Source organism: Charadrius vociferus, unplaced genomic scaffold, assembly GCF_000708025.1.
Source record: "Charadrius vociferus isolate BGI_N301 unplaced genomic scaffold, ASM70802v2 scaffold323, whole genome shotgun sequence".
Taxonomy (NCBI): domain Eukaryota; kingdom Metazoa; phylum Chordata; class Aves; order Charadriiformes; family Charadriidae; genus Charadrius; species Charadrius vociferus.
Window position 1 is genome coordinate 490,619 of NW_009647692.1, and position 23,067 is coordinate 513,685.

At 49.5% G+C, this 23,067-nt stretch overlaps 1 protein-coding gene across 1 annotated transcript; it reads right to left on the minus strand.

The window, feature by feature from the left end:
* Window positions 1-1,605: 1,605 nt before the first annotated feature.
* On the minus strand, window positions 1,606-22,867 carry WSCD1 (WSC domain containing 1). The gene is made up of 8 exons (XM_009881443.1): window positions 22,447-22,867; window positions 17,627-17,741; window positions 15,926-16,110; window positions 12,710-12,831; window positions 6,594-6,747; window positions 4,944-5,108; window positions 3,917-4,117; window positions 1,606-2,027 (listed from the first exon to the last, which is right to left on the minus strand). The coding sequence occupies exons 1-8, from the start codon at window positions 22,865-22,867 to the stop codon at window positions 1,675-1,677; spliced, it is 1,716 nt and encodes a 571-aa protein (XP_009879745.1). The 3' UTR covers window positions 1,606-1,674.
* Between the last annotated feature and the right edge of the window lie 200 nt (window positions 22,868-23,067).

Consider the following 23,067-nt stretch of genomic DNA (forward strand, 5'->3'; position numbering starts at 1 on the left):
CACTTGTCTTTCTGTGGACTTGCCGCATCCTCACTCAGTTGCTTTTCTTCAAGCTGTGCCACTTGTGTAAGCAAAAGGAGATCGCGGCTTTTCTTGTGCACCAACTCAGTCGACCGCAGTCCCGCACTGCTTCCGCACGGCCGCTGGGCTTTTGCCGCCGTGGGAGGAATTGGGGAGCGGAGATGGAGCAGGAGAGCCCCGCAGCAAGGTCCGCACCCGCCGGGTGCTCCAGAGCACAATGAGGAGCCGCGTGCGGAGCACAAACAGGGAGACACTCAGGCCAAAGTCTGGTCCATGTTCTGTGTTTTCTTCTACAGCGTCAATGAAACACATGTAGAAGGAGTCCAGCTCCATTTATATTATAGAATGGTTTGGGTTGGATAAACTTCTTGTTTTATTAAAACTAGTATTTTCACTCATGTTTTTAAGGAATCCTTTATTTCATATGAACAAAAGCATCTCACAGCAGGGTGCTCCCTCCGCACCGCACGCGCAGCCCAGCACGGGATGAAACAAATGGCAGGGAACTGCGGTGAGTTAGAAATAAAACACGCACCACTGCTGTGGGTGGCTGCGGAGAGCAGCAACAGGTAGCTTAACTTTTTTTGGGTTGGACTGCCTCAGCCTTCCTCCATGGCTGGGAGGGGAGGTGGGATCCTGCCCGGGCTGGGACTCATCCCCTTTGCTCCCCACGTGGTCGGGGCTTATGTCAGTGCTGCCCGGCTGGGGCCGCTTCGAGCACCCAGCACAGCGACATTTGGCCCTGGTGTGTCCCCGGCCCCACTGTGACTCAGCGGGTGCAGGGATGGAGGCACAGGAACCTGTGCTGAGCTCCTGGCACAGGCAGCAGCCCCTTCTCTCCCACCCCTCCGGGGCCTCATCCACAGCCCTGGGGCCGGGTCATGGGACTGGTGGCACCCAGGGATTTCCATCCCTGACCATGCTGAATTTCTGCTTCCTTCTATGGATCCCTGGCTGTGCACCTCACCGTGGGGGGACGACCCTCCTCCCTGTGCAGCTCGCGTGGCCCCAGGCTGTGCCGTTCCTGCAGGGATGCCTGGGGTTGGTCCTGAGGCATCTCTGCCAGGCATCTGGGGCACCTTCACCCATCGGTGCTTTTCTCCCCCTGCACCTCGGACACCACTGTGGCAGGTGACCTGCCCAGCAAACCTGGGAGAAGGAAGCAAGTGGGCTATACTAAGAAGAAAGGAACTGATTTTCTGAAATGCTTAGGTGAAAATTGTTTATCAGTGTTAAGACTTTTTTTTTTCCCCTCCCTCCCCCTTTACGTGTGTCCATTTCCACCAGAGTTGCTGTGAAAGCCCAAGCAGCCCCTGGCAGGTCTGTGATAGCAGCGGGGGCAAGAAGGCGCTGCAGAAGCAGGGATGCTCTGTTGGGAAGGTCTGAGCCGTTTGTGCAGGGAGGGGCACGCACAGGTAGACACTAATAGCTTTTTGCCTCCGTTTATAACCCCATTTCCATCCTTCGTTGCTTGCCATCTGGAGCACTTAGTGCCCTGAAGAACACCCGAGAGTGGAGAGAATTTGCACTGCTCAGCAGACTCCACAAGTATCTTTGCTTTAACTGCTATAAAGCTCTGGTCTTTTTTTTTCTTTTTTTTTTTTTAAGAAAAAAATATTTTATTTTTAAACACAGCAGAGTGCTACCAGGCTATCATCTTGGCACATACTCTCTGGGCAGCCCTGTGAAGTTTCTTCTCCTCAGGGCTTCATCCACTGTCAGGATGTATCTGTTGATAAGATCTTTCATTTCCTGGGTGAATGGCTCAAAATCCTTTTGCTTAGCACCAGACCGCTTGAAATTCCCATCCCTGTTGTTCTCCACGCAGAGCAGTCGGTCCTCTGTCACGGTCATATTCAGAAACTCCACCATTTCCTTCAGCTTGGGGATGAGGCTCTGCTTCAGGTCCTCGTAGTGGACGACGAGGAGGCGCTTCCCGAACTTCAGCCAGTCCAGGACGTGGGAGGCCCACCAGGAGGCATAGCTGTTCACGAAATCGGGCCACTCTAGAGGACAGGAGAACCAGGAAAATGAGACAATGTTAGCCATGCTGTGTTTCAGCCGTTTCCAAACGTTATCTTTTGCAGCAAGAGCGGGGCGGCTGGGAGCGCTCTGATGGTGCCGGATGGGCACACGCTGGAGCAGCGCAGCGTGGCCGGGGTACGGCAGCTCGGCTCTGCAGCTCCTGGCATGGAGACAGATGATGCTTAGCCCTGCTGCCCCCGCTCGCCGGGACGGCACATGCCTGGTGGCTCTTAACGGGGCTGGGAGCGTGGCCGAGCTGCTGCGGAGGGACAGGCCATGGCAGCGCCGCGGTGGGCAGAGCTGCGCCTCTGCGTCTCCACTGGGCCTCCTCTGTGGGAGCTGAGCTCTCGTACCCACCAGCGGCGTCTGCGCCGGGCAGGCGGCTCTGCGCAGGGGCTGGGGGCGACGGGAGAGTTGGGCTGAACGCCCGTGGAGCGGTATGAGCAGGGAAGGCAGCGGGTCCTGCTCGGCTCGTGGCTTAACCAAAGCTTTGCCATGTAACTTCAAGCAGATTCTTTTACTTTTGTGTTTTTTTGACCCTTTTATCTCCATTTCAAATGTAGGCTGAGAAGGAGACAGGCTTATTTTTTAATATATATGTAAACTAATAATATATAATAATATATTAACTTTTTAATCAAGACACTGATCTTGGCTGGGGCCCAAGGTGTTCTTGATTTCCAGATCTGTCAAGTAACATATCTTTCTGCATGCTTACCAGCCTGCTTGTGGGGAGACTGGATGAGGAAATAGGATTAATAGGGAAGATTCTTCTGTTGCTGGCTCATGGGAGGACTTTAGGGTCACCCGCCAGGATCACTGGGACAAAATTTACTGAATTATTTTCCCACCTTTGCCTTGGGCATTAATGACACCTCAATCTATATTTGCTGTCTCTGATAATTTAATGTTCTGAGGGTCAAGATAATCCTGGCTAAAGCTTTTGGGCTGGACAAAGAGCATAGGTGGCTGAAATGTAACAATTTGCAGTTTGCAGTACAGGAAAGCAATTCCCTCCAGACTTTTTCTCTTTTTAAAGTGCTATTTTGTCTGTTTTTTTGATGAATATGTTCTTGAGTTGTGGCTGATGAAAGGTCATACATGAACTTGGGAAAGAAATGTGGTGTGAAAGAGGAGACTTCCCCCAGCCCTGTGCTTTGCCAAGCCACAGCTGTAATACCTAAAATACACACGAGGAGAAACGCAGAGCCCATCTCTTCGCTGCTGCAGAGCCTTAATGCAGCAGTGCAGTCAGTGGGGAAATTGTAGTCCAGCTTGCCAGTCAAATGCAGGAAGCGTGGCAGGCATATTCTGAACTCTTCTCATGCGTTCAAGGAACACTGAATCTCAAGTCCCCTTATTGCTATTATCCTTATTTATCTGCAGTGCAGTAGCACCTGTGCAGTGCTGTAAAATTTCCTTCAGGAAATGTCACGCTCCATTGAATCCTCCAAATCTTAAGTTAGATTTCTCATGGTTATTACATGCTGCAGGGGCAAATTTTCTTCACCTCACATAGCTTGGCAAATGGGCTGTACGCAGCAGTGTTGTACCTGGACACGTTTTCTCTGCCAAACGGCACAGTGGCAGCAATGTTGCTACATGCCTGTGGCCACAGGACTGGAGCTGCTCTACCCTCCTTGCCGTGGTGGTGGATGTACGGCAAGAGCACAACCCCTCCCAAAGAGCAGGTCTGAGTGATTTTGGCACTGATCTCAGCTGTGGTGGGACTCAGGTCCCGCTGAATTTGTTTGCAGTGTTCACTCCGGTCCCAGTGCGTTACACCCTCCCAGTGTGCCGAGAAGACAGGCTTCACATTCTGTCCAAAGCGGCTGCGGGCACCCTGTCCCGCGCCGGGGCGGCACCTTACCTTTGCTCTTCCAGTTGCGGTCGGTGGCGTAGCCCAGGTGCCCGGCGTACTTCCTGTTGAACTCCGCCATCAGAGACTTGTACGGGTTCCTTATCAACAGGATGGCAGAGTCGAACATTTCAATCTCCATCTTGCCGCTTTCGTGCGTTTTCACACAGATGGTCCTTCTGCTTCTCCAGTGGTCTTTTTCTCCTTTGAAACCTGTTTGACAAGAAGGATTGTTGGCTTTTTCACTTGATTATATGTCTGTGCCTTTTCACACTCTAAATCATTCCCTACAGTGGTGTAAAACTGTTGTGAAAGTACCAGTCAGTGAAACCCATCAGCCCAGGACATGGGGCGAGGGCTGAATTTTATTCTTGGCCTGCCCCTGACCTGCAAGGCGCATTGACTTTATTAGGTTGGGTACCACCTCCTTGTGTGCTTCTCCACGCCCGTCCCCACTGGAGCCCTCGCCGCAGAGCAGGGTGTGCGCTGGGCGCCGGGCTCTCCTCCGCTGAGGAGGACTCGTCGGCACCTCGCTGCAAAAGGGCTGATTCTCACAGGGCCAGTACTTGGCGCTTGCCAAATATCATGCCCCGTCAGGATACTGTCCTCCCAGAATAGTTAGTAACATTTAAAATTTAACTCTTGTGTCACATCATGTGCTGCTGAAGGCTCTTACCCTCAGGGTTTAGTCATTTTTTTTTTTGGCAACTGGTCTTTTGGACCAGTCTTTTCAATGGGAGCTGCATGCGTGCGTGCGCACAGCAGCACCAATGCAGGCGACGCGCAGACTTTGCAAACGGAGAGCCTGGCTGTTGTCTGCTCAGGCAGCCGCCTCTCGGGCTCAGGGCGCTGCTTGGAGCAGTCCCTGCTGCTGTCCGCACCGTGTGAGACCACAGGTCTCAGGCACGTCTTTAAATTTTGCCAAACATGCTGACAGTGCCAGCCTTTGCTGGCTCCGAGCAGACGGACGCTCGAGCGAGTGAACAGAGCTTCATGCCTCAGAAGGGCTTTGCGTGTCCCATCCTTCTGGATATGGTACCTTTGTTGTAGAGGGCTCCATCGAAGTAATAGCTTCCCGTGTAGTATCCTGTGGCGTGCTCTATCAAATGGCGAGCCCACGTATTCCCAGCCCCGGGAAAGCTCGACAAAGCAACAAACACTTTGGATTTGGTAGTTAAGAATTTCCTGTCCGTGCAGCGGGTGTCTGCGAGTACAGAAGATATTTCATTGTTAGCATTGTAGCTTTTTAATAATTCCACTGACAGCTCTTGATTACAGGGTTTATTGCTTCTTTTCCTCTCTCCTATGAATATAGGATATCAATTTGAGTCCAGTTGTGAGTCAGCGACTTCCCAAAATTAATTCAGCCATAAGAGGCCAAAGAGATTATCCTCAGAAGAGGTTTTTGCTGGTTTTGTGTTAGGCAATGCTATTTTATAGAGCTGCGGCAAACCATTGTACTTGCCAGCAAGTTGTGATAAAAGCCCTTTGATGCTTGTTTGAGAAGGGCTATTTGCCTGGCAGGTTGGCTCTTCAGTGAAACCCTAAATGTACCACTCTACCTGGAAATTGCGAGTTTTGTAACGCAAGAGAAACCCCTCCTACTGAAAGGAGCTGGCGTTCAGTCAAACCTCTAGCCTGCGATTCCTTTCCGAAGGGCCCAAGGCAGGGACGAGCCCCCATTGCGTTCATCACCATAGGGGCTGGACACCTGGTTTCCATACGTGCTTTTTGTAAATCCTAACCGTATTTCTCAGCATGCCAATAAAAGCAAGGATAGGATAAGAACCAGTCTTGACCCTCTGGGATGATTCAACAAGAAGCCAGGAAATAAATTAGAAATCACTCTCTTCATTCTTCAAAGCAGCCTCTAGATGTAGCCCTGGCTAGAACGTGCCAGCACAGTCGAGAGGCGGCTGTCCTCGCCTACTACTGATCTACAGAGATGTGGGAAGTACTAGCAATTTCATGAACGCAAGCGTTCTTCTTGCATGATCTGTTTACGTACAGTGTCTGCAGTCTACCTCTGAACGGGAGGCGCGGAGAAAAAAAGGGTGTTGGGTTGAAAAAAGCCCCACATCAATCCAGAAAAGCACTTAATTTGTTTAATTTTAAGATTGTGAGAAGTTTCACTGAACTCGGTGCAAATCACTGCATGGATAAAGCTGCTGGTGCCACCTAAATGGTTTACCGTATTGGAGCCTTACTCTCTGCTTTATTTTCCAACTTTGAAACATGTATGCAGATGAATATCTTAGAGGAAGATGGGTAGGACAAAACTAGCGTCTGCAGAGCTGCCTTGGTGGCTGCATAACAGGGCTGGGTGTGCGTTTAAGGAGCAGGGCTGGAACCAGAGTATGGGGTCCTTGTCCCCGGCCGCACGGGGTGCAGCATGGCTCAGGGAATGCCTTCCCAGGCTCTGCCTTGTTCTCCCCATCTGCAAAATAATTGTTTTTTGGGGGGAAGGCGGGAGGCTGTGCTGCTTAATGAGAGAATGGAAAGATGCATATCTATGAGCGCGATTGCAAGGAGGGATTATAGATAAGGGGTGTTTCCTAAATTCCTGCCTGTATTGTGATACCAACCGTTGAGGCTAAGACTGCCACGAACTTTTACCCTTTTACCCTTTTACCCACCGGAGAAGGGGCACGGGGGCTATTTCCAGCACTGGTGGGTCTGCAGCTCGTACCTTGCACCGGTGTCTGATAGACCAGGCAGTATTTTCCCTCGGCGTTGTGCGTCCCGCTGCAGAGCAGCCCATCTGCGCCGTCGTGCAGCGAGAAGCGCCCAGTGGGGTAGCCGCAGTAGCACTCCTGCCCTCGGATGACTGCCAAGGGAAACTCCTACGAAAGAGAAAAAATAGATCAGTGCGTAAATGCTACGGCATCAACAGCCTGCGGGAAATGCTGCTGCTATACAAAGAAAAATAAATCTTCACAAGGCCGCTGTCAAGATCAAAGCAGCGTTTGATATATCATTGTAAAGCTCATGCTTCTTATACTACTGTCTTTCATATGGCAATTCCTTAATAATTGGTTTTCGGGCACAAGCTTTGTAAAGCTTGAAAATGTTACAATATTCCTGCAGCACCTAGTGTTTAATTCCACCTGCAAAACACATCAGTGTGGGAAAGGTTGCTCTTACTTACCCCCAAAATAAGCATTTTTAATTGGAGAACCTTTAAACTTCCATTTATATTTCTCCCAAACTGAGGAGTCTGCTGGTAAAAGGTTTGCCTTATTCACTTGATTTTCCCAGAGTTTATGTGGAGGAAACTTGCTCTTAAACTTAAAGAATTTAAGTGACGAAGGAAATTTAGACCCAGTAACTGCTGCAATCATGTTCAAAAACAGAAAGAAAAAAGTGAAGCCATAAAAAAGTATGCGTCTTAGTCTGACTTCTTCACAGTTTGCAAAAAATGAATGTGCACAGAGGGTGCTGGAGCGAGCTCTGGGCACGCACTGCTCTGCCCACTGTCTTCAGGCATGGACGCGTCTCGGTGTCTGTTACCTTGCTTCCAGAGAGGGAAACCTCCTGCGAAACGCAGACTGAGCGCTGCAAAGGACACCTGGTGTGTCGGCAGAGTGTAAAATGTGCCACTACAAGACAGTTATAGGTAGTGTTCATTGCAAGGAAACAATTCCCAAGGAAAATTTCTGGCTGTAAAAAATTTCTTTTCAATGGATTTGATGAAAAGTGATTCAGGTTTTGGTTTACCAGTCTTGCCCAAAACAGGCAACAGGCGGCAAAGCAGCGCTGCAGTATGGTGGCAGCGCAGTGAGGCTGGGCTGCTGGGCAACTGTTGATGAGAATTAAGAGAAGTTTGAGCGAAACGTGTGCTAATTATTTGCTGAAGAAATTAGCAGTTGCTTATGTGCTCAATAGGAAAAGCACACTTACTACTTTGCTGAAACTCCCCCTAAAATTCAGTCCTTCTCCTCTTTCCCGGGAGGAGTGGGGTTGTTTATCCCTGGGTTCCCGAAGCCCCCGGGGGCTCGCGCAGCGGCGTGGGGGACGTGGCGTGCAGGGGTGGGCTCGGCGCGGCCACAGAGTGGCTGAAGGAAGGTCAGGGGTTATTCGAGTGCTGGGAGTTCCATTCCACCTATTCCATATCAACACTTCTTGCCTTTTAAAAGGCTTTTGGCATCTGGGAGTGCGTGACAGGACTGCTGAGCAGCTTATCTCTGGCTCTTCCCCACGTGTTCATCCTCTGATAAGGAGTCCAACACAACACATGTGCCATCTGTGCCCAAACAGCCAACATTTGCTTAGCGAATGAGATATGACATTGTCAAAAACTATTTACTGATTGGATCCAAGGGCAAACTAGTTCTGTTTCTGCCTGCAAACAGAAATTTTTCCTTTAGAGTCAAGTAGTGTTTTTCAGTTTGAGAAATTAATAAGCGTCCCGGCCCTCAAACACAGCATAGCATAAAAATGTACCTTGTACCTCGTGCCAAGTGCCACCTGCAAGCGACTGACTTTTCTGGAAGGCTGGAGGTTTTGTGAAGAGACCTAAGCAAACGCTTCTCCATACGTGTGCGTCCGCAGAAGCGCTGGTGCGTACGGCGCTGTTCTGCAGCGTTCCTGCTGCTGGGGCTGGCGGTGGGTGAGGATGGGGAGAAGGAGGGGGTGGGCTCCACTGGTGGAGGTTTGCAGAGTTTCCATGGTGGCAGCACAGACGTGGAAAGGAGCACGGCAGTAGTTCTGGGAGTCGCAGCAGGATCCGCAGCACCGGTACCAAGTGCTGTAATCAGCCGCTGATTATTGGGACTGTGCAGCTATCTGATGCAGCGCACAAAGTGATTGCAAAGTAACCTATTCAGTCTCGACTTCCCATCACTGTTTAATCAAAACTACAAGGCGTCCACTTTGCTCAACTGTGTTCTTGTGTATGCTCCGCGCTGCGGTTATGGCTTTAAGCAACCGTGTAACCTTTAAGTGCAGGACTAGTCCTCAGCGTGCACAGATCTGTGATGCTTCACTCCAGCCAAACACCAGCGTACTGCCAGAGAAATCTGCGGGTCTGTGAGTAAGTGTTTTTCTGGATTGAGCTTTCGAGCATGCACTGACGGGCTCAGGTGTCACTGCAAGCTGTGAGTCCGGGAGGGCTGATGTCAAGGGGACTATTTACAGAAGAACTTGCTAGAGGAAGCCTCAACAGGTAGTTTTAAGCACTGTGAGGAAAGCAATCATTCTTCAATAGCAACACAGGTGATGTGATGATTCAATCACTAATTGGTTTTTATTAGATTGTATTCAAATTAAGAATTATGACTAGATTAAAAATACACTTAATGGTTCTACTCTGATTACTCTGCTAAATTACTTTCTTTTCCAACTTCCTATACTAATGTTCCTATCTGACACAGTTAAAAATTTGCTCTCGATCAACCAAAAAGAATAAGAGATGGGGGGCTGGCTAGTCATGGAAGGAAATTTCTCTCCTAAGTAAAAATGATGGATTTGGTTTATTTAAAAATGGGCATGTTCACTTTGCAACAAACCTAGAAGTAATTCGTCAAGTTTTCATTGAACTGGATATGTTAAGAGCAAAGAATAAATTCCATAAAGCCAATCGCGCCCTTGCATAAAAATCTGGCTTGTTTCACACTGTGATTTGTTGAGGGGAGGAGACATTTCCTTCATGCACTGTTATACCCAATGTGACCCTGATTTGAAATACTCCCTTCTCACTGTCCGCAATAAAGTCAAGAGAGGCTGTGCTTATCTGTGTCAGTTGAGGTGGTCTACTTGTCTTTGTTTTATTGTGTTTAGGAAAAAATATCTAAATGAAGCTATGGAAACACTCTGCATGACTTCTACAGAGGCATTTGGATCAAAATCCTGGGAGTCTTTTGTTTATGGATAAATAATGGCATGTAGTTACATCTGGAATCCAAAATAGCAGATCTATTTTTAAAATAATAAGATTGCTGTATTCTGTATATTGCTATATAAAGAAAATAAAAAGCATCTTAGAGTTGGTAATGTTCAAGTAAGCAAACTTGCTGGCATGGCTTTTGGATGCATTGAGATACTGAGGTTCTCTCCTCAAGACTTAGTGTTCTCCCAGCTTTTATTCACGTCACCATATTAACTGCATTCAGCAGCTGAGTGGTAAAAGGAGTGTTTATTTAAAAATATAAATTCAAATGGAGACGGCTCATTTAGTATGCAGGTTGGCTTATAGAGGAGCATATATGAAAACTATGGCTTCTGGCCAAGGGACCTAGCACAGAAACACATGCCTAGATCTGCGTTACGGGGCGATAATGGGCTGCTATTAAGCCATGTCATCACTCTGTTAATTAAGAAATTGATAATTAAAGGTATTTAGCAGGTTTCATCTGAAGTTGTTGCCTCAAATTCGTATCTCAAATCCTTCCAAGGGCTGGAGCTACCATTTCAGCTGCACAAAGCAACTCGAGTGGTTAGCAAATAAATATGGTATGCCGCAATTTGGTTTTCTTCGAAGTCCCAAAGAGCAAGAGACTTATGCATGTGTTTAACTTTAAGCATCCAACTAGTTCCATTTAAAAGCCCACTAGCTTATCCCGCTGGCGGGGTAATTCCTTTCAGCATAACAGGCTGGACCAAAACGACAGCGCCATTTGTTACTGCACCATTTTAGGGAGGGAATAAACGAGAGAGATACCAAGCCTTTTCTTCACCTTCCTTCCATACCTTTTCCTCTTAATGTTGTCATTCTTCAGCCCCCTCCATGCCCTCTGTGCAGAAAGAGTCTGTTTAGATACTCCTTTAGGATTTCTGGTTTGCTGATGGCTTTCCCACGCAAGCCTCCCCAAGCAAACCTGCATTGACTCCAACTCTGTTCTGCAGAGATGGACAGTTTCCTCTGTCCTGCTGCTCTCCTCTATCCTAGTCCTGTTCAAATGTCACACCAATGTGGTACGTTTTGGTTGTGGTCTTTTTCCTGGCCTTTTCACTCACCAGTAGTTTCTGATGCTTCCACTTTTCAGCTGCATGGCCAGAAAACCCTCCAGGAACTATACTTCTGAAACCCCACTTATTTAGAAAAGTCACCTCCCAAAACCAGAATGGCATGACTGTGCTTAAAAACATTGACCTCATATTTAGGCACATCTGAAAATAACTTCTCCAGATATTTCATACCATTCTCCCACATAGAGAAGCAATAATTAATTGCGCTTCATAAGAAAATATTAATAAAATTATGTTACGTGTGGGTAAACTGAGACAGAAAGATTAAGATTTTTTCCACCATTAAACAATAGATTAATGGCAGAGCTTGAAATGAATTGCTCGTGAAGTCCCGCTTTACTGAACATTTATATGCATAGAGGATGTGAGAGCACATTTGTGTGCATGTTTGTATGCTACTGTGTACGGGGTACACGGGTGATTCACTGCAATTCGCTGCACAGAGTTAATTCCATGATGCATTCTTAAACCACTGATGAGCTGGTATAGAGGATATGTTGACTGGGAAAAGCTTTCCCACTCTACCTAGTAATTAAGAAGATTTGTTGTTCATGCCTTAATAGTTTTAATCAATTCTGTGATGCTAGAAGACAAAGTAATTGAATGTTCAGTGTAGTGCATGAGGCTGAATGTGGCTGTGGGCTAAATCTGACCAGACAGTGAACCCTCCTCTGTGGGAGGAAGGGAAGGGGGAAGGGAACCAACCGCTGCAACAGCCACTAAAGCAGAGGGTGCCCCAGGACAGATGTTCCCTCTCGTGAGGATACCCGAGTCCATCAAAGTCAAACTCCTTCACTTCTTAAATCCGTGGTCTCACTCTGGGGTAAGCGTGGCGGATGCGTCAGGCCAAGAGTGTGCACCAGGACAGCGGATGTTAGTGTGTCCCTTCTCACCGTCTGTCCAAGAGCCAGTAAGTGCACAGCTGACCTTATTCGTTGCTTTCTTGTAGTCTTGTATATTGGCATGAAGTTCTACAATGGTTCCATTTTAAATTATGATAGATTAGATTTAAATTACATAGGTTATAGGGAAAGTGGTATAAATTCTTCTAGTGTGGAAAGAGACACGTTTGTATAAAAGTACCAGGAAAGTCCACTTGCTTTCAGTGTGCTTATCTGCTAAAATTTTTATCTGGAAGCTTTTTTTTTTTCCCCCTAATATTTAAGATTGTATCACGTTCCTAGCCAGCACAGTTACGTGCTGGTATAAAACCTGTGTGTAGTACCTCAGCATTAAATCCTCTTGTTCGCCACGGCAGTGCCTGCTGCTGCACTGTCAAGGACCCTGGGACCAAAAGGACCAGCCTGGAGGGGAGCAGACGGGGCCGCACGCCGTGGAGGGCGCTGGGGATCGGTGTCCCTGCCCTGCCCACGCTCTGCCCGTGGCTCCCGGAGGGCCGAGTGGGGACCAGCTCCCCGGCGGGCACCGCAGCCGCCTTTCGGGCGCTGCTCAGCCCACCTCCACCCGTCGGCAGCGTGTCTCCCCGAGAGCCGCAGCCACCGAGACCTCCCCGAGGGTCCGACCTGGCTCTGGGCTTGGTTTGAATGTGACACGGAAATGGTATTGATTTCCTCAGGGTCGATACTCGTCACTTAGAATGGCTTTTCTGTGCGTCATGTTTAGTGGCATCCCTCTGATGGCTTTCCCTCCCGCCTTCCCCACTCCAGAGAGCGGCTGGACCAGATGCATCACTGGGTATTTACTCGAATGAGTTTTGGCCTTTAGAAACTCATTTACAAATTCAAAGCTCTAAGGCACTAATCTCTGCTATTCCCTTAGTAGATTAAAATTTAAAATAACAAAAAAGAAGAAAGGATGTGAAATGAGAACTGTTCTTACTTTCTTGGAGCAAAATTCAGAGCACATCTCCACCGTCAAATTGGGCTGTATCAAAGAGGCTGGAAAGGTGTCTGTTAAATTTTCTGGAGCTCTAAAACATCCTCGATAGATAACATTCCTCCCTGCAGGGATATGAAATAGGTTTCTCTTGAGAAAACAATGTCCGTAGTATCCTGCCTCTTCACAAAGAACAGTATTAGGTTCAGAAGCTAAAAATAATAAAATAAATTCTATATTCCAAATGCTGTAGAAATAAGAGAAACCATGATATACACTAGAAAAATGTGTTGCAAATCCTGTGGTATTGAAAGGAGCACATGCCCTTCGCTTTGTACTAACCACTGAAAGTAGGGCTGCAGCGAAGAGTTTAAATTAAATTCCGCCAGTGGAGGGCATTGCTATTGTTTGCAAGCCCAGTTTCTTTTGAAGACATGCCTTCCCCTGAAAGACTTAAAAGCCCCGATAAAAATCTACAAAGCTTCCCATGATCTGCACCAGAAAAGGAAAGGAATTTAAATGAATCCTGGGAGCATTCCCAGGGCCGCACCTTCCTGCGCATCTGCTCAGCTGCTGAGCTGTCCCTCTCCTCTTCCCACTCCTGCTCTCCAGGGCAAGGAGTGTGCCGCAGCCCTCGCACTCTGAGCCAGGCTGCGGTTCGCTCTTCAGGGAGAGCAGCTTGCTGCAAGTCTTTAGCGTCAGCCTCTGATCTCACCTGCTCCTGTGTAAATGCCACAGAGCTTGGCAGAATTGCTCCATTGTTTTGCATCACTGTGATTGAAGTCAGGATTTGGCCCAAAGAGTTGTTACAAGCAGTAAAACAATTCTCCCTCCCGCTTAAAAGAGAAATATCCCCTTACAGAACCAAAGACCCAAAGCTGTCACAAAACTCACTACCGCAGGTGAGGCTGTGCATTTGCCCAGAGGAACTAATGGTGATGAAGAAAATAACATTGGGTGGCTGCTTAGAAAAAGAAAAAGGTCTGAGTGTTGTACAACACTGCTGCAATTCTTAGGCTTTACAAAGGTGGAAAATGCATTTACTTCATCGCTCTGCACTGAGTTTGCCTGGCATGACTCAATAGGGAGAAATGTGGATTTGGGAATAAGTTTGGGTCGTCTGAGTCCTGGTCCACACCCACTGGCTGCCTTAAACAATACTCACTAGAACCCATGTGGGAAATGTGTTGGATGACAGGAGAGATGCAGCACAGTTTTGGAGGAAAAATTTGGTTCTGCATGAGTTTCCTGGCAGAAGGGCCCAGATTCTCCAGCTTGAGCCAAGAGCTATCTAAGGAGAAACTGCTTAAATATTGTCCTAATAACTGTTCAAACTAGTTACCAGAAGCAATGTTATATCTTTGGGATCACTCAGGAGATGTGAAAATAAAATAACTCTATGCATGTCGTGGGGAAGTGGGAGTCTCCCTGGGGCCAGATCACTGCAAGCACAGCACCAGAGAATAAAGGAACAGACGTTTTTTGGCTTCTCAGGATGTTCTTGAAAGAATTCCTACTAAATCTCACGCTAATATTTAATTCCTGAAACAAAATGTTTATGAACATGTTTAGGGTTGTCTCAGTGGGTCAGGAAGAAAGCCTGAACTGCCCACGCCGGCACGCAGGAGGGAGCAGGGTTTGGAGGGAGCAGGGTTTGGGAAGAACCCATGGAGCACACTGGAAATGTGCTGTATTTCCATCGCCTGCCTGCTCTCCCGGGAAGGACGGCTGAATCCTGCCCTGAGGAGAGTGGCACTCTGTGCCAGAGCGATCCCCAGGCTGCAGTAGCTGCAGACTTTGAGCTTCATTGCGTTTAATGTGACGTGAGGGCACGAGTCCTGCGGCACAGGAGCTGCCAGGGTGGGAAGGGGGAGGCGAGGGATGGAGAGGGGTGCCAGCAAACCCATGTCTAGGAGGGGTTAAATGGAGATGCCACTGGATCTGCGCTGCATAAGGAGAAGCCTTATGCTAAGTCTGTTCTCTACATTGCACAGTGTAAATCACGGATGCCGTAACAGTTTCAGAGTTACTTTCCAATATACTTGTTCATCATGATTAATACTTCTGTTGGCCCCTCAGCTATCTTGTGTCAGTGGGATTCTTCAAACAGTGAAATATCAGGTATTACTAAGGGCAAACAAAATACAAATCTAGCTCCAGGCTAGACTAATTTGATGACTAATTCATTAATACCTTAGAAAAAAATAGATGCCGCCTTTTCCAGTGAAATATGTATATATATTTTATGCTGAGGATTCAAACAGTGATGCATGTCCTGGGAAACCTGCCAATGTGCCTGTCAGCCTGACACTAGCAATTTAGGTCTATGTACCTTTGATATATAATTTATATGTAGCTGGGTGGATTATTGTACAAACCTTGACTTGTCTTTAAGAAGAAATGAAGTACCATCAATACCGGCACAACCTAAGGTCGTGGTGCTGCTTCTCAGCAAATAACATCCCTTAAGATCTTGTGAGCTTGCCAGAAGTAACGACTGCTCAGCTGTTTAGATATTTTATGCACTTTGTGTTGGCCCAAAGGTTTATCTATCGTATCTCCTGTGGTAGCTAATTGAATGACAAGTAGAGCAAGTGTCATCCAACGATGAAACAACAATCCCAACCACCGCTAAAACAGAAGTCCTTGGAAGAGCGAAACTCTGTGGTCTCATTTCTCTCGCTTAGGAGAGAGACTGGTGTGCCCCTCTCTCTGGCCCCTACTTATTCTCCTGCTGCTGTCACATGGCACTTTGTTCGAGATCGTTCCTGAGCTTAGGGTGGCATTGGTACAACTATTTTTCTGCCCTTCTGCTATAAGGTGCCCACTTTACGGTTGTTTCTTAAACACACGTGGGTTTGTCCCTCAGCAATGGATGCGAGAGGGAGTAGTTTTTCCTCAGCTGAAATTCTGCTGCTGTTGCAGTCACTCTGCACTGTATTTTGTTTCCTCCCCGGTGACACTAACTTTCTGTGTGGCAGCCCTGAGGCAGCGTGCCAGGCATGTCTGGCCGCTCCGAGGCGGTGAGCAGCACTGCTATTCCAGGGAGGGAGCCAGGGACCGGACCAGCAGCAAATGGACACCGGGCCCCGCGGGCACCTTTGTCCTTTGCTGTTTGGAACTCTAGTGACAAATGGAGCGAGACGAGCAGCAGGGACAGCCCACACGTCCCCCCCCTGGGGCAAGCGGCCGCCTCTCTCGGGTCGCACACCCACTTACGTCGTCTCGCTCCTGCCCGCAGCTCCTCCACCCTGTAGACGGAGAGCCGGTTCACCCCTCCGCAGACGGAGCCCTTCTCCCCCTTGCACTCGCTGTTGCACTCCTCGGGCTTCGAGGCGGTTGCCGGGAGCTTGTTCCCGCAGTAGCACTCTGCCCCGTATGCCAGGCCCGCGTAGGTGTAAGCCCTGTGGGGAACAAAACCAGGCACTGTCAGTACTGGCATCCCGTCTGTTCCCGAGTTTGTACCTAACGAAGGCGGGAGCCTGTCCCTGTGTGCGGCGTACACCTCTGCTGCCCGGCTCCGGAGGCGCTGCCGGCCCCGGGGACCAGCGCGGCCTCTTCAGGGTGGGCAGCCATCTCGTACCGCATGCAGTGGCGGTGGCCAGAGTCGGCCCAGCGCAGCCGGCCTGGGCCCCGGGGCAGTCCTGGGGAGGGCGAGGTGGTTTTTGCCTCCCAGTGTGGGTGTCTGAGCGACAGCCCCGTCCCCGGCTGCGCGGATGTGCTCATTCCCGTGTTCCCGCGGGAGCACAGCGTGCCTTTGCCCTCCCAGCACCGCGGATGTCATGGCCTCACCGCCGGGGCGACGCCACCCCAACCCAGAGCTACTACTTCAGGTTTTGACCAGAAATGTTTAGCATGGTTTCGAGTGACAGAGAAGACAATCCCCTCTCAGAGGTTCTGTTACACAGCGTTTTGGATCCCGTCAGGCAATTCTCAGTGCTCAGACCAAGGCAAGGCCGTTGCTGGAGCAGCAGGCCCGGGGCTCGGTGCCTCTGCCGCACTGACCGCTCCGCTGGCCGCACCGCGCCCGGGCCTGGCTCCGCGTCCTCCACAACCCGTCTGATGGGGCCTGGCGGTCCGTCCATCCGAGGGGAGAGTGCCATTTCCTTCACCCAAGGGACAGCTCCGTCTGGAGCATCGTTGTGTGTCCGCAGGGCACTGGGCTGGAATGGGGGTCTGAGAGCCCCTCATGGGCTACAATAGATGGGGTTAAGCTGCAGTTTGGGCACCCCTAAAGCAACGGGATCCACGTGCACTGCACTGCCCTACGGACCAAGGGAAGCAAATTTCACAGGAATAGCTCTAAATTGCATTGTTTCTTCTGCTTTCTCTAGTGCTTAGGAACAATGGGAAGTCTTTTTCATAGTTTCATATCATCCTGCCCCAGGTACTAGTGATCGCCCCCGGCCCATGCCCTGCCTTGGCTGAGCAGGGCGGGCAGAGCGGTGCAGGAGCTGCCCCTGCCCGTTCCCCGACCAGCACCAGCTCCGCTCCCCGCCGGGCACCCGGTCGTCTTGCTCTCTCCTGGTTCTGGGAGGGCTTGCTTGTCTGTAGGTTTTTATATTTTAGATCAAAGATTTGGGCTAGAGGGCAGATATCTCCAGAGGTCCCTTCCAACCCTGACCATTCTGTCATTCTGTGATTCTGTGATCTAACAAAGATTATCTAACAAACCAGTAATTTTTGACCAGGACAATAGAAAATATATTTTAAGTAGCTATGCTATAATAAAGCGGATAGGCAACAATGAAATAGTCTACTTTAAGCAAGGTAGCAGAGCTACGCCATGCCTGAAGGTATGAGATAATCACAGTTTTCACAGATGCTATATATTTAACATATGCATGCTTTTCCCATTTCAAATTCAGTTCCACTTATTGTCAGAAAAGAGCAAACTTGCAGTGAAAAGGTACCACTCACCTCTCAGCACAAGCTTCCTGACAGTGAGATACCGTCATCTTTCTTAAGTCATAAAACACAGCTCCCTTCAGCGTCCTGTCCCTCGAATCATCGCTGAAGCATCCCACGTAGGTGCCTGTGTGCATGCAAGACCGGAGTTAGGCGGCGTGCACGGGATGGAGACGGGGGAGAGGGTAAAAACCAGCCAGCGGCCATCCAGCGCCCTAAGTTGCAAGCAGGGCTGTGCTGGATCCAGTCCCTGCCTGTGCTGCAGCCCTGCCTGTGGGGACCGAACCTTTGTAGCTGCTATTAAAGGGTAAGCTCGCGTGTCGAGTGGAAATGAACCGAAGGGAAATTGGACTTTCCCCTTCCCCTGCCTTTGCAGACCCGGGGTGTGCCACCGCCCCGGAGCCTGGGTTCCCGCGGGCGGCTGCCACCAGCTCGACTCCCTCCCGTCGGTGACAGAGCATGGCGAATCGCTGAAGTGCAGAAGGCAGTCTTCAAAATGGCATAAACTTTGAGAAATCTTGTTGGATTTCTCTCAAGTTTTCTTGCAAATCTCTAGTTGAGAATAAGATGTTGCAAGAGAAATATTAAGAAAATCAATTTTCTTTGGGTACATAGAGTTCTATTAAAGCTATAATAGAAAGATAACTTCAGTCTTAACAAGGCAGCACTGTCTAGCTATCGCATTGAACTATCTCTTTTTCTCCAGTGCAAACGAATCTTTTAAAATACGTCTTGCTTTACTTAGCATATGAAAGATAAATATTTCTTTTAGACTGCATTCTATGTTAGGCCTCATTTTGTTGTCACGAGCAGAACACTATTAAAATCCAGCCCGTGTTTTAATATATATTGGAAGGATGATGTAGAGTCCCACTGTTATACAACAATTGCGTATATATAAGTACATTTTATCGTTAAAATATGAAGGAAAAAAGGAAATTTGATTTTAGAAGTAGCAGTATTGAGATGATAACACAGGGAAATTAAATAACATGAGCTGTGGATAGGAAGAGAATATATGATGAAAAATGGAACTAAAAAGCATTATATTAACAATAAAATAATCCACAAGAAAAAGAAAGTTCAGGCCACTAATGGAGATTTTTGGAGCTAGGAATAATAAATCAAACATTTAAATGTTACAAACACAACAACAGATGTGAAGACCTGTACATTGGTAATTTGCAAACATGCAATTAGACAATTCACAAGCTGTGAATATACACCCACAGCACGCTGTGAACGAGGTGGGAGTCACACACCTGCAATGAAGATGTTCTATGTTTCACCGGAGACTTTTGATTTGGGTACTTTGATTCAAACCAGTAGCAGCAGCAAACTCGGTGTGCGGGGCCCAAGAGCCCGAGCCGGGAGGCACGGGAAGCCGGCGGCACAGGCGGCGCCTGCCCTCCTCCCTGCGTCCCCCCAATATCGCATTCATGTCCTCCTATGAATGAGGCACGGGGAGACTGCGCGGTCTCAGAGCCAAACGTCACGTCACATCAGTGACCCGGTCCCTGTCACCTCTGCACCTGTGCAATGGCCTGACCGGGCCAGGGGAAACGGTATGAAACACCCCATCCACTGGAAGCGCTCCTAACAGAAAACTTTCATTTTTTACCTAACAAATTCCTGTTTCCATTTGTGGCACTAATAGTATTTGCCAGTCTCCCTGGCAGAAGACGTGACCCCCGCCCTGAGCCACTTGCAATGTAAGCAGGCAAGGTAGCTTGAGGTGGGGTAGGAAAAAAATAAAGCCTTGAATTTTCTCACTTCGTAGTGGACACAGAGCAAGGCAGAGCGAGCCGAGGTGTTCGCAATATGCTGGAGCAGATGCCATCGGTTTTCTATCAGGTTGAGGGTCTGCCCGGGAAGCACACTGAGGATGGCTTGCCATCCTTGTGCATGGGCAGAGCGGCCGTGCCGCGCCAGCACGCCGGGGTGTTGTTGGGATGGCACCAATGAGGACGGCACTAACACAGCCTCCGCGGTACAGCAATGTGCTGCTTTGCGGAGCGGGAGCCGCAGGGCAACCCTGAGACTTTAACAAGCATTATAACCATGGAGGAGTTCGTTACATCTTGGAAGGGATCCATAATGAAATAACAAGCCGGGAAGTTTACTAGGATAAGTGTGTGCGGGGGGAAGATAACATGCTCTACATAGGTAGTTAAAGTTTTAATTGATAATTTCCAAAGGCATTCCAATGCTTGTTAACAATACTGTTATTAATAATGGCACTTTGTGTTCAGTCAGATGTTCAAACAATGCATATTTGAATTAACGTAATTCGGTGGGCTGTAGCAATAAATAGTCCTTCTGGCTCCTCTCAGTCAGCAGTTAGAGCTTGAGCAAGGCACTGGCCTTAACTAACTTTATGGATAATTTTCAAAATTTATCTTTTTGGGTTTAATTTGGTGTTAAGTTGTTAAAGAACAGGTTTATACTCGGCCTGGTATTAGAGTGGCTCACAAAGCCTCACCACATTTCTCTACTTTTTATCTATTGTTTTGTTCACCTGGGGAAAAAAAATCCCCGCACACCAGAGGGACTGGAGCAGCCCAAGCGGCTGCAGTGGGTGGAGGGAGGACCGGTGCTGGCTACACGCAGTCGGGGCTGGGGAAAAGGCAAAGCCAAAGGGCTCGTGGGCCCTTGCTGAGTTCAGGGAGCCGAGTTTACATCATTGAACCCACCGAAACCAGCCATGCAGCGTGAAAGTACAAATCACAGGGCATCCGGGGCAAGGGAACGTAATGTGCCCTCTTTTTGTGTGCTCTCTTTCCTCCCCATCCTGGAACAGCAAACCTGCCCAGGCAGCAGCCAGCCTGAGCCCCTCCTGGATACAGCCACAGCCTCCACCGACCAGCTGAGAGCTGGATGTCTGCTGCTCGCAGAAGAGTGAAAAAGTAATACTCATGAATGTTAAATACTGGTTTTATGAGGTACAGGAACTACAGTGGTAGCCCAGAGGGTTCGTGTCATTCTTTTCTGCAACTGTCGCTGAAGAGCTTATCAGAGTCTGTGGTGACCAAGGTCAGCAAAAGACATATTTGCTGACGGTGAAGGTCCATCCCCCTCCCGCAGAGCCAGCGGTGTCTGCGTCCTTCCCGATGGGGACAGGGATGGGGACAGCTTTCTGCACCCCTGCGCCAGGCTTGGTCACTGGTGCGCCGGACGGAGCAGCTGCACCCTCGTGTTCCAGGGCAGCCCCTGAGCACACAGGCCACGGGCTCAGGGCACGTCACGAAACGCAGTGGGGTTCTCTGGGAGACTTCTGTGCTTTGCAGCCTCTGCGCTGCCACCAGAGCCTGCCAGCAACGGGATGTTACGAAGCGCCTGTGGAGCACTCCTGGAAGCTCCAGCTTGGTGCTCCAGGTAACTCCGGCGGTTACAGTTTGCCTGACTCACGCTGTGTGACTCATCTCCCGTACACCATCGCTATCGCCTTCGTGTTACCATTTCCAACAATTCACTCAGGAGGAGTCATGAGGCAGCACCCATTTTGCGGGATTTTTGCAGAAGATACCCTTTTGTTTGGGGAAATTTATTCAAAGAACTAAAGAGCAGTTGAGTAATGTGGTGTCTCGTCATTCAGACCCCCTTGCTTTTGTTACTATCAGTGAAACACCTCCAAGAACAACTAGGTCTTCTAAATGTCAGTGCATCAAAGATCGCAAAGTCATAGTTTGATGCTGCAGCCTCGAGAGCATGGTCAGTCCCCTCTCTTGAATCCCGGTGCTCCCCACGGGGGCTGCTCTGCTCCCAGCCGGCGGTGGCTGTGGAGTCGGGGCTGCAGCCCCGCTGCAGCTCAGCTGTGCAACAGCCCCCGGCCGCGCGCACCCAGCTGTGCTCCCCCCGCGCGCCCTGGGCTGGGGGCTGCCGGCCCCAGCTCGCCTGGGGGTCCCTGGGGTGTAAAGCCATGCAGGTGAACATCTACAGATTCCTTTTGGCTTCTTTGCTTGCTCTGGATAATAGTTTCTCAAAAGCTTTGCTGCTGGATAAACCGAAGCAGTCTGTGCAGGTATTTATCAGCAGCAGTTAGGGCAGTAGAATCAGGCTCACCTGAAGTGAACTCAGATTTCTGTCAAACCTGAACAGCTTTCCATTTGGGTTGGAAAACAATGAGTTTTGTACCCTCTGCTCTGGCCGCTGATGCACTGCAGCGGTGTGAATTCCCCTTGCACTCCCCTTGGCCTGTTGTTAATTTCCAGCAAACTTGCCAAACACTGGGAGTTTGTCTCCAATCCTGGAGCTCTCGTTTCCTTGCGGTGCTGGTTTGGCACTCAGTAAGGGAAGAAGTGTTTTGCAGCCCACGTCTTGTGCCCCTAAGAACAGTGTTTGCAGGGATGGTCACAGAGGGCAGGTCAGGAACAGCGACAGTGTCTGCAATAGCAGGATTTGGTATATGCTAGCAGCAAGGAGGCACTTCTAGGCTTCAGGTATTGTGTGGTTTTGGGTAGTTAATTTAATAAAACCCGTTTTTAACGTGTTCCCTGTTCTGAGAAAGAAAATCAATTAAACAGGGTTCATCCCTGCCTGCTTGAAGAAAAAAGAATTTAAATTATGGAAGAATATTTCACTGCCTGGGCTTCCATTCGATCAATAAAAATACATTTTTGGAGGAAGTTGCAGCTCAGCATGACCAGGGACGTCAGGATCATGCTTTGGCCTGTGCGTATGCTCAAGAACTGGTTTGAACGTGGTGATGAGCCATAAAGAAGGCGCTCCTGCAGGGACGCTTTGTGGTGCTCACCACCCTGCCTGGGACAGTCCCAGGAGGAGATGCGGTTTACGTGCGTGCCAGAAAACGGGGTGGGGGGTGCATCCCTTACCTTTGTGTTCAGCAGTGGGCTTCATCGCTTTCAATCCCGCTGTTTGCATGGGCTCCTGGTCGCTGATGAACCGGTGAAACCACCGTCTTCTCAGCTGCCTGAGCTCCGAGTTGCGGGACACAAGCCACCCTGGGCTGTGCCGCTGGTCCAGGGCCGGCTCCTGCATCGCGTCCATGCCCACCAGCAGCCTGGGGCTGGGATTTTGCAGCGTCCTGGGGTCCACGATCCCGACCCCGGCCACCCCGTCCGGCACTGGCAGGGCCTGGTTAGCAGAGGTCCCACGCGAACCTTGCTGGATAACCAAGCGGGTCCGCTGCAGCAGCAGGAGGCTGCCAGCCATCAGGTAAGCTGCTGTGAGGAAGAAGAGCAGAAACTGGGTCCGACGGAGAAACTTCTGTAGCCTGAAGAAAGCTTTGGCCATGCCCTTACTGAAGCCGGGCCCTTCACGCCTCCCGATGGGCCCCCGAATCTCCGCCTGGCCGGGTGCTGGTGCCTCCCATAAGTTCAGCCCATCACTTCGGTGCCTTCTCCCGGCAAAAAGCCTTCTCCTCCGGTGGCCCCGGCAGGGGGAGCAGCGGGGGGCGGCAGAGCCGCAGCCTCAGGCGCCTGGCTGGCCGAGGG

Coding starts and splice junctions, on each gene's coding strand:
- WSCD1 (XM_009881443.1), bottom strand. CDS start 22,867: ATGGCCAAAGCTTTCTTCAGGCTACAGAAGTTTCTCCGTCGGACCCAG. Junction 16,111..17,626: donor CAGGAAGCTTGTGCTGAGAG/GTGAGTGGTACC, acceptor TGTTCCCCACAG/GGCTTACACCTACGCGGGCC. Junction 5,109..6,593: donor CTATCAGACACCGGTGCAAG/GTACGAGCTGCA, acceptor CTGTACTCGCAG/ACACCCGCTGCACGGACAGG.